At 34.0% G+C, this 11,001-nt stretch overlaps 1 protein-coding gene across 1 annotated transcript; it reads right to left on the minus strand.

Moving 5' to 3' along the window:
- Nucleotides 1-196: 196 nt before the first annotated feature.
- LOC113395979 (DDB1- and CUL4-associated factor 8) lies at nt 197-10,488 on the minus strand. The gene is made up of 12 exons (XM_026633738.2): nt 10,141-10,488; nt 9,721-10,072; nt 9,391-9,590; nt 8,544-8,717; nt 7,296-7,471; nt 6,869-7,044; nt 5,604-5,784; nt 5,137-5,276; nt 4,718-4,790; nt 3,635-3,760; nt 3,104-3,223; nt 197-2,400 (listed from the first exon to the last, which is right to left on the minus strand). The coding sequence occupies exons 1-12, from the start codon at nt 10,256-10,258 to the stop codon at nt 2,233-2,235; spliced, it is 2,004 nt and encodes a 667-aa protein (XP_026489523.1). The 5' UTR covers nt 10,259-10,488; the 3' UTR covers nt 197-2,232.
- Nucleotides 10,489-11,001: the final 513 nt, after the last annotated feature.

Consider the following 11,001-nt stretch of genomic DNA (forward strand, 5'->3'; position numbering starts at 1 on the left):
AATAAAAACTTGTAACAACTTATTATTTTCTATAGCTATTGTTATTAAAAACAACGGTAAAATTTGAAATATTGTTTGTGTATTAAAGACAACTTTTTTAAAACTATATTATATCTTGTTGTACAAAATTTACTTTATTAAGTGTTGTTCTAAAATATTAAAATATTAACTATTTTTGGTAAATAAAACGAGTATAGAATTTAACATCATTTTACTATTTTTATTAATATTTTACAAATTGCTTCACAATGTTAAAGAACAATGCCTATATTTAGTTAATAAGCTACATTAAAAAAATAGCCTTCTTAGACTCCTGTAACAATGATTGTTCAAATAAAACAATAACTATTGTAATATGCAAGTTTAATTATAGGAAAATTAAATAATCATCTAACATTATTGAAACTAGCCTAAAAACTAAATGATGCACAGTGAACATACAAAAAGGCTTAATTTATCTACACATTCATTTTCACAAATTAAAAACATATCACAGGCATAAGATTTTCCACGTTCATATTCCATGAGTGAATAAAGTTACAATATTTAAAATATAACTCTCATTTTTATAACTTAACGACAATATGAGTATATAACTCAATTTTAATAAAAAGATTTGACCAAGCTTTGTGATTTCGATCACATTAACCATAGATCACTTTATCATAAAGCATGTGATACACTAGCTACAAATATATTACTAATACGGCATGAATTATATATAAGTAACATGCAGATGCATTGGTATATTTTGCTAAGAAATATGCGGGAACTTTGTTAATGACGTGGACTTTATAAATTGTAATTTTGTATCTCTTAGATACATATTTGACATATGAAGCCCCTGAATGATAACTCGCTGTATTAACTAAAATAAACAACCATACTAACGAAAAACCAACTAATGCAGCGTATCATAAACGCAAATAAAATTAACTAAGAAAACTGAAAGATATATAGTTAGCCATTTTAATCAAGTTTTGGATGTTTAACATCCATTTAAGCGGCGCGATGTCCATGTAGAACTAAAACTAGATGATATTTTGAATAGTGTTATTTGGCATCTGTATTAAATGTAGACAGATTTAGAAAATTAAGATATAGACATCAGAATAATGATGAATTCATGAAACAAATTGGTTGTTCCCATGTTAGTAAGACGTAAAGCCGAATGAATATACGGAAGAGAGCAGTCAAAGTAATTATTATAAATATATTTTTAGCTGATTATTGATAAGTTTATTCCTTTTACAATTTATGATTGACTCCTCGAAATCCTAATATGACCTGAAATAACATATCAAAAAGTATTTTGTTTCAATCCTGTCCACCTTCCTGAAATATGAAATGCCTAATCTTTAAATATTAAACATGTTAATATAAACATTAGGCTGCGTCTTGTTTTTGTTTAATGGTTAACTTTTGAATATATGTTGAGACAGAACCGTGCTGTGGTTTAGTGTGTATAGGTTTGGAGACCTCTCTATGGGAAAATAATTGTGATAAATTTTAAGTTTAAATAGATATCAATGATTATTATTTATTGAACGTTATTTTAAAATTATATTCGATAAGTTTTTATGGTTCTGTGTGATATTTACAAATATAAAATGGTAATGTAAATCAATAATGAGAATATAATTATTCTTGTAGCTTTTATGTAAACATCAAATAATTATTTAAATAAAAAAACACAACTGCACATTATTAACAATTAGACTTTCATTGTCTTAACCATAAAACCTCCTGCCAATCAATTATCATCACTTTTATCTATCTATATTAAAACAATGTATTTAAACTTTATGTAATAATTAAATTTAAGTTGGCGCTTATGTCACGCTCATGGTCTGAAACTAAGGTTTAAAAAAAAGAAAAAAAGGTGACTATTTGATCTAAATTCCCAACTATTTAATTCCCAACGACACCAATTTGTTTAGTTTTAATTTAATATGTAGATATAAATTAATTAAACATTTCAAAACATATAGAATATATAAGATACTAATAAATAAATGAAAAAACATGGTTTTCGTCTAAAAAGACAAAATTCTATACTAATATGTATAGACTAGCCGAATATCCGTTTTACTTTTTTTTTTAAACATATCTTAAGAACTAAATTTTGGGTCTAATGGAATCTGGATTATTTCCTTTATGAGAGTGTTTTATTATTTTATTAATCATAATAAATATATAAGTAATTAATTGTGCAGGAGGTTTTTACAAGGCCTAAAAGGCGGTGCAGACATTTCCATCAAATTCAATGTTCCCGCCGTAGTTAGCCGCCGAGTCGTCTTCCGACATGAGCCCGAACTGTCGCCCGCCGTGCCACGTACTATAGAGTGTAGGTAAAAAATCATTGAACAAAGGACTCGGCTCGCTGTTGTCACGTACCACCTGAAATTAATATTATTTTTCATCATCATAATTTTCGACTTGTTTAGACTTGACCCGTCGCAGAATTAACATGTAATTGTTAAGTTGAGAACAATTTTCTTATAAAGTTTTAACTAAGGATGTACATTGTTTCATACCACATCTAAATACATAACATATAATATATTATATAATAAATGCGAAAATAACTCTATGTGTTTGGAACTAATTAACAAAGCTGCTCCAACGCGAGTTTTCAAATTTAGTTGAAATTAGACACATGCAAGTTTCCTCACGACGTTTTTCTTCGCCACCGAGCAGGTGATGAATTATAAACAGAAATTGAGCACAGAGGCAAGCGGTCTAGCCACTGGGTCATGTCGGCACCTGACTTGTCACGAATTACAAGTATAGTATTAAGTACCCGTGAAATTTCGCATAGTATTTTTCAGCTTTAATAGGCCTTATAAAAACCTTATTTATCGTTTTTTATATATTACAAGCGACCCGTCTCGACTTCGTACGTATAAAATAATACAAACAATAAGAACACCATTCCCTTTATTTTATAACGTGAGTTCGTCACGTTATAAAATACATTGTGTTTCAAATTTCAACTTTCTCAGACTCAAGGGGTTTAGCTGTGGCTGACTGACTGGCTATCCTAGTCAGGATGTTTCTCCTTTATTTTGTAAGTATACATAGTAAATTTATATAAATTAACCTTTTCCATTCCCTCGTACGTTGGGTCGGCTTCTCGCTTGGGTATCCATATTTTGACATCTTTATCTAGTCCGCTCGTCGCCATGACGGGGAAGCGGGGATGAGTTTCTATACAATTTACCTGAAAATCATTTATTTAAATGTAGCATAAAACGTTAATATATTTTATTAAAGTATTTAAAGCTTTACAATTAATTCAATACTGTATAAGTAATAAGTAACATGACGATTCAAAAGTGCTTTTATGAGCCTACTTGAATCAAGAATATTTTGATCAGAAATAAATATTTACTGATACGAGAGTGGGTATATATATTTTTATTACGTATCTCTTATTATTACTTTTATGTTATTTATATGTATATGTAAAAGTTTTCAAGGATGTACTTGTAAAGTATTTGAGATCTCACTGTCAATGAAGCAAATGCAGAAATATTAAATATTTTGAAGATAAATGTGCCTTAAGCTTGCAGACTGCCCAAACTTTTCTCCTTAAAAATATATATTTTAATAATATAAACAAATAACTCACTACTCCTTTTTTGTCTCCCTCCATCCATTGCACGATTGCCTCAGACTTCTTCTCCCACATATAAATGTACGAACAGTCTGAACCGGATACGATGTATTCACTCTTGGGTCCAAAGAATGCGACTCCCTTGTACACCGAAAAAAATAATAACAAATTCTATTAGATTTTTATATTCTTTATTTATTTTATAAACGAAAATAAAGTTATTTCATTGCTTTATTTAATATAGTTTCTACTACATAATATAAATCAATGGAAGACATGATATGCGAATGAACTAGCGGAACTCTTAAACAATTATAATTTGAAATTATCCACGGAAAATAATTATTGATGAAAGCTTGACTTAACTTAGCTAAAGTACTAATATTATAAATACACTGCTGAACCAATTTAGATGAAATAAGGAGGGGGGGACTCTCGGGTAAGGATATACGCTACTTTTATTATTTACCCCTCGATAGGGTAAAATGGGGGTTTGTGCACTAAAAACTTTTATAAACTCCAGGAGAGGAATGCCGCAGATTTAGCTTGTTATTAAAGTAAGTAATTTATTGGGCAGTGTCCTGTTGTTCGCAATGACAATCTTGGAACAAATATTGATAAAAAAATCAATTCTAATTATTATTTTTATTATATTATTTATTGTACAGTCTGAATCAAATTTAAAAAAGATTAAATATCAACAAGTTTTTACACTTATATTTTATTCTGTAAAATAATTTGAAAGTATACTTTATTAAAAGATTTTTTTTTTTTAAGCAATATACCATTTTTAATAACAAGAGCAAGAGAGTATACTTTAAAATTGTATTTTAAAATTTGTGTTACCTGTCAAAAAAATATTTAATTTGAATTATAATGGCATAATATTTCAGACTACCTAAGTCTAAATCTGGTCTAGTTTACAAAAAGGTCTAACAATCTGTTTAAACTGATATTTTATTTTAATAAGTGTAAAATATCAACATACACAACAATACAGTTAGTCATTTGGTCTTACGTAAAACAAAAAATGACTATTGGACTGCAAAATACAATCTGAAGTAATTTTAATTTGTGTTCACATAAAAAATAACAAACCTTGAAAGTAGCGCTGTTACAGTGGCCGCTGTATCGATGCGTGTATCCAACTTTATCGTCATTTCCGGAGTGACTGAAATTGAAACGCTATGGTTAATAAAAATAATAACTGCCGCTATTACAGAATTCAAGTACCGGGTCGGAAATTCTCAATAGGTTTAATGGGGCATTTAGTGTGAATTTTTCTAGTTATATTTGATTTTGTTGTATATATGAACGAAACACAAACGCAAAACATGTTTCCTTGAGAGTCCTCCTGTAAGCGTTGAGTGTCCGGTCCCGAGCGTACGTGTGTGTTTGTATTGTGCCTTCGAATCTACGTTTGTGTGGGTGCAGATTTGGTGTGCATGTGTTTATGGGCGTATGTGGATTGTGTGTACATGCGTGACTATGTGTGCGATATTGTTATCAATACTTACTCTTCATACAGATCTTCCTTGGCATCAAACAAATATATATCCTCGTCATTGTAAGAACCTAATATTTCCGTTCCGTCATGGTTGTAAATGGCGCAGGTTAGATGCATCGTAGACCTAAGTTTGCGGGCTGCATCTTTATTCTGAAAATAGTAAATGATCGCATTTAACTAAAATTAAATTTTGAGGTCAGGTAATTGAAATCTCGTCAACGTTTCTCGGTCAAATAAGGGTCAGGTACAAAGCAATTACGGAATGGTAATTACCTGTCCTGTGTTTTGTTTTTATTTCAATATATTTTGCTGGATTCGATTGTTATAAGTTTTATCCTTACGAGATCACATTAATTTTTGTTAAAATTTAATTTAATAACTTTTTGATGTATCATCACAAAATAAATAATGTGTAATATTCGATACGTGAATTCGGTTAATGAGATCGAATATTAAGGCGAGACAGTAGGAGCTCACCGCCTTGTCCTGGAAGTGCCCGGGCCGGTAGCGCGCGAGCGGCAGCGCGGGCTGGCGCGTGTCGTACACGCGCACGAACTTGTCGCGGCCCGCCAGCAGCAGCTCGTGGCGCCGCAGCGGGTGGCCCGCCACGCTGTACAGCGGGATCGAGTTCGTCGACGCGTACTTCACGTGGATCAGTCTGGAATGAGGACGGTTCCCGTTTTAATATAATGTTGCCGCCGTCGATTCCAAGTGGGCCTTTTTCGATGATCGTCATATTTTGACGAATATACATAATGCACAGAGTGTGCTCATTTGTTTGTTCAGGGTGAAAAAGGACGCTCGTTAGATATCGCTGAAACCGGCATAGGACGACGAACTTCTTCACTCGTTCCGAGATTAGGCAAAGATTTAAGCAAATCAGGGGGGAACTAATCGATCAATTTCCTTTTCGAAGCCCAAGAAACTTTTCAGGATCTGACTGATTATGAACTATAGCGATTCGGCTAATTGAGTAGGTGTCCTGATCTGAAGGTGATTTTGGAGGAAAGTAGGTAACCAGTGACCAGTCGCCTGTCTACACTGTCACCTGACGCTGGCAATTCGTATTCGGATATCTGACACCAGTGTGGTGCTTCTGTATATAACTACATATACAGAATTCTGTATATTCTGTATATAATTATATAGGTACACAACTAAAGGGTAAGCCATAAGGAGCCCTCAGTGCCATGACCTTACGACGACCAAAGACAAATACCACTCACGTGGTGAATGCCATACTCGATAACGAGAAATATTGATCGTACTAAAGTATGGAGTTGATTATTCTTTGAGATGTTTGAAGAACAAATCCATCTGGAATCGGATATTAAAATGGATTTTATAAATGTATGTACATGGGCGGACAATCGTACATCAGTCAAAGATTCGGTTGACTGCTGAATGCGCAAACATGGGACTCGATCTTTTGTAGCTTATTTTGTCTTTGGGGAGAGATACAGAACAACAACGCCAGCCAGGGGTGTAAACATTTCGAGTATCCCGTGTCAGGAGACGTTCCGACAATGATGGACAAGTCTTGGAAAACAGATGAGGCACCCAAGAACTCTTAAAAAAAAGAGTGAGGGGAGTTGGTGAGAATTTGCCAGACGATTGCTAGCACTCCGGCGCTTGTTATGCTTAAGATTAGTTAGATTTGGTTTATAAATGGCACATAGGACATAATATCTACGGCTTCCCATGAGCGTATCGGGGCCATCCCAGACGAGGGGGGCACTCACTTGAGCGCCTTGTCGGCGCGCACGTCGGAGCACATGACGACGCCGTCCTCGCCGGCCGACACGACGAGGTGCGGGTCGCCGGGCCACACGTGCAGCTTGTGCGCCGCGCGCGCGTGCGCCGCCAGCCGCCGCGCCTCCCCCGCGCCGCCCGCCGCCGGCAGCGACAGCAGCCGCACCTGCGCGCGCGCGGGTTACTGGCCGAGTCGTTGGCGCGTTGGCGCGTTGGCGTTAATGTTTTTCACAGCGCCAATGTCTATGGGCGGTGGTGACCACCTCCCACCAGGTGGCCGATTAGCCGGCCCAAAAAAAATTCAAAACTATTTTCAATTTATTTCCGAACGTTGAAAAGTTTAAATGAATGACCACCGACCAAAATTAATACAATTAAACCGTTTCAAGCGCAAAAAACAATTTGATTTTAACGAACCTGGCCGTCTCGAGCACAAGTCGCGATATTGAGTTGACTCTGAGCATTGAGATACAAGAATTTGCTCTGGAAAACGTTCGACTTGTGCCCAGTTTTGGTTATCTGCAGTGGAATCTTTTTCGCCCAGTCCCATACCACGACGTTTGTGTCATCAGAACCAGAAGCTAACAGACGTCCTGAAAAAAAAAAACATTTTTTTTTTTGTGTTTCATATAAACTGTTCTTAAAGATATAGTACCAACTTAGACACAAACAATTGGCAAGGCTGAATTTCAAGTACAAACACACTCCTATTTTCACATGGGCTAAACATTGATACATAATCATAATAACATAATCAGCCTGTAAATTTCCCACTGCTGGGCTAAGGCCTCCTCTCCCGTTGAGGAGAAGGTATGGAGCATATTCCACCACGCTGCTCCAATGCGGGTTGGTGGAATACACATGTGGCAGAATTTCGTTGAAATTAGACACATGCAGGTTTCCTCACGATGTTTTCCTTCACCGCCGAGCACGAGATGAATTATAAACACAAATTAAGCACATGAAAATTCAGTGGTGCCTGCCTGGGTTTGAACCCGAAATCATCGGTTAAGATGCACGCGTTCTAACCACTGGGCCATCTCGGCTCATTGATACTGCAATCCAAACAACATTTAAATATATTGGCTGCGGTTGCAAATACTTAACATATAGGCAAGTCCATAAAAAAAAAATGCTGTAAGGGGTTAAAATAACTGTAATATTAACAGTGCAATACAAGAATGCCTATGTTCCATGTACTAGCTATGCATCCCGGATTCGCCCTGGATCGCCCATACAGTACCTTACATTAAATGGTTATACTGTACTATAAATTACTCTATTGGTTTATGTGGTGTACCGGTAAATGTCCCAGTGACCAAGTGTCTATCTGACATTCAATTAACATAAAACCCTAATGAGTTATACACTTCAACCTTCCCCATGAATCACTTCTACCATTGGAGAAAACCAAATGAAAATCCATTTGGTAGTTTTTGAGTTTATCACATTCAGACCACACATTGGGGCGAGTTTGTTTTAAAGTATATAATAAAAATAATTTGTTATAACATAGGACATATATGTATGTATTTAGCTCAAGGGGTAACTATCATTGTATACAACTGCATAATAGTACATTATTCCACAAATTCCACACAACATATTTATAAAAGTATCACTAGTAAATTTATTCATGCATTCATTATTATTAAATTGAATTACCTTCTGGGTGAAAATTTATTGAATTTACACATCCTCTATGTTTCAAAAGGCTATGTAACTTTTCTAGTCTATAAACTGCATGAAGTGATCCATAGAACTTCTGTTCAAACATTACGTCATTCTGTATCGTTTTGCCGCAAGGAAATGTCAGACCGAGCTCACGATTTATAATTTCTGTAAAATAAATCACATTTCATTTACATACATTACTTATGGTATTCATAAGTAATATGAAATACACAACAAGGTGAAGCAGGTTTTCTTTAAACACTGATTTGATCATTTCTCTCTTTGTCATCATTCGACATTAGTAATTAGAAGACACGGCATCATTAAACTAATCATCACAGATATAAGTGCCTTATATCATTATATAATAATTATTAACACTCGTTATAGAGATAAATATCTATCAGGTAATTAAATATAACACCATATTTCACAACATTATAAAAAAAATCACACCATTTTTCTTAACTTTTAATAAACCAAAATTAAATAAACAATTTCTAATAAAGAATTTTGATAGTGAAAAGCACAATCAATCATCGATATAATAAGATTTAATGAAATATAGAACAGTTATATATGTTTGCTAAGGTTATAAATTAATATATTAACAAACTAGCTACACATCTCGTAGTTCAGCTCAGCCTCACAGAGTTACAATAAGGGTTTATATGCAGCTTTTAGATAGAAGAACAAACTTGAAAAAAAAATCTCATTTATTTTATACTATGTAGTATTATGGTGTGTACCAAATCAATTGTATCAAGATTTTTTGAACATTGCATTATTAATACACAAACTAGTATCTTTATTTATAATATACAATTATGTTTATTACCTCTTAAAATCAAGTATGTATGTTTTGGTCGAGTCTTAAAAAGTACAGCTGGTGGTTCACCCTTATTTTCATTATTACGATTATTCCAGAGCCATGAATCATCATCACTGTCTGTATCTAAGTTAGGTGGCGCACCCTCTCCTTCATCGCCTTCAATTTCTAAGCTCTCATTACTTTCTGATGAACTATCAGAACTGCTTCTATATCAATAATAAAGATTTGTTAAATTATATTCTATTGAATATTATTATAAAAGAACTTTATCAAGGAATGTGAGTGTTCTGCATATTTGTTTTACATATAAACGCAAATTAATGTATATTAACTTACACACTGGGTGAACTATTAGTACAATCTGTTGCCGATTCTCCATCTGTTGTTTCTGCTCTACTGGATTCTGGTACTTCTTCAGCTGATAAGTCATCTGAATCTCTAGAAGAGTTATCACTGCCCGAATCTCTGTCAGGAGTTCTTCGTTTTCTGTAGTTCCTCGATCGCCTCGAACGTCTTATGTCAAGAAGAATAGCACCAACATTGCTGCCAGAAGGGGCTGCGTTCACGACTTCGTTAGCCGGTCCCTCTACGGCGGCTACAGCACGATCGTCGCTACTCGTGCTTTCAGATTTGTCAGCTGACACCCCACTATCAACATTCTCGTCTTGTTCATCTTTACTCCCGGAGGCTAGTAAAATACAAAAGGTTTTAATTTATACGTCACAATTACTAATGCAACCAGAAGACCATATTTACCGATTTCTTTGAGACTATCATGCGAACTCCCATCGTTTAATTTAAGCTTTTTACCCCCGAATTTAGGACTCACAGAAGAATCCTTCATTTCGTCATCGTTTGAAAAATTATCTTCCATTTCAACTTACGTTAATATCTTATATTAAGTTATTGATAACGTATTTATATTTCACCTTTACTCCATTAAAAACTAGAACTAGAAATCATAATTAGTTATTAAAATAGTTACTAAGTTTGACAGTGGAATTTTTTTTATATTTTCACGACCTAATGTGTAAATTTATTTAGTTATATATTTTGGCAGGAGCTTTAATTAAGCAGATTGACAGAGACCGAGACAGAAATAATATTTATGTTTCAAAATATTCATCAAGTCATATGTTTCTCAACCCGTAACTGTAAACACTAACAACCAAAAAGAGCGGATGCGTATATAATGTTAGTGATTATCTAAATATTTTTTGACTGATTTTTTACATTTTAATAAAAAGAGTGGTAATAAATATATGTATATTTTTATATATATTATTATTTATATCACAACATTTTGTAATAACCAAACGCAAATAAACAAAATAGTACGTTATGAAGACATTTTATTTTCACTTTAATAACACATGGAATAATTAAACATATATAATGTATGTCTGTGGACAATTCACACACGGTAGAAGTAAAACTTAATATATATAATTTGTATGTTAAATCTTTCCTCTTGCTTTCCTATAATCTATGGGAGTGATTTCGTGAATAAGGACGGAATTGTGTAACAGTAAGCGCGCACTATTTAATTTGACCAATAAGCGCGCACGGTGCTAGAGTTGGCCGTCAGATGGTACCAATCCATTTTCCGAGAGGATA

Source organism: Vanessa tameamea, chromosome 10 (assembly GCF_037043105.1).
Source record: "Vanessa tameamea isolate UH-Manoa-2023 chromosome 10, ilVanTame1 primary haplotype, whole genome shotgun sequence".
Classification (NCBI taxonomy): Eukaryota; Metazoa; Arthropoda; class Insecta; order Lepidoptera; family Nymphalidae; genus Vanessa; species Vanessa tameamea.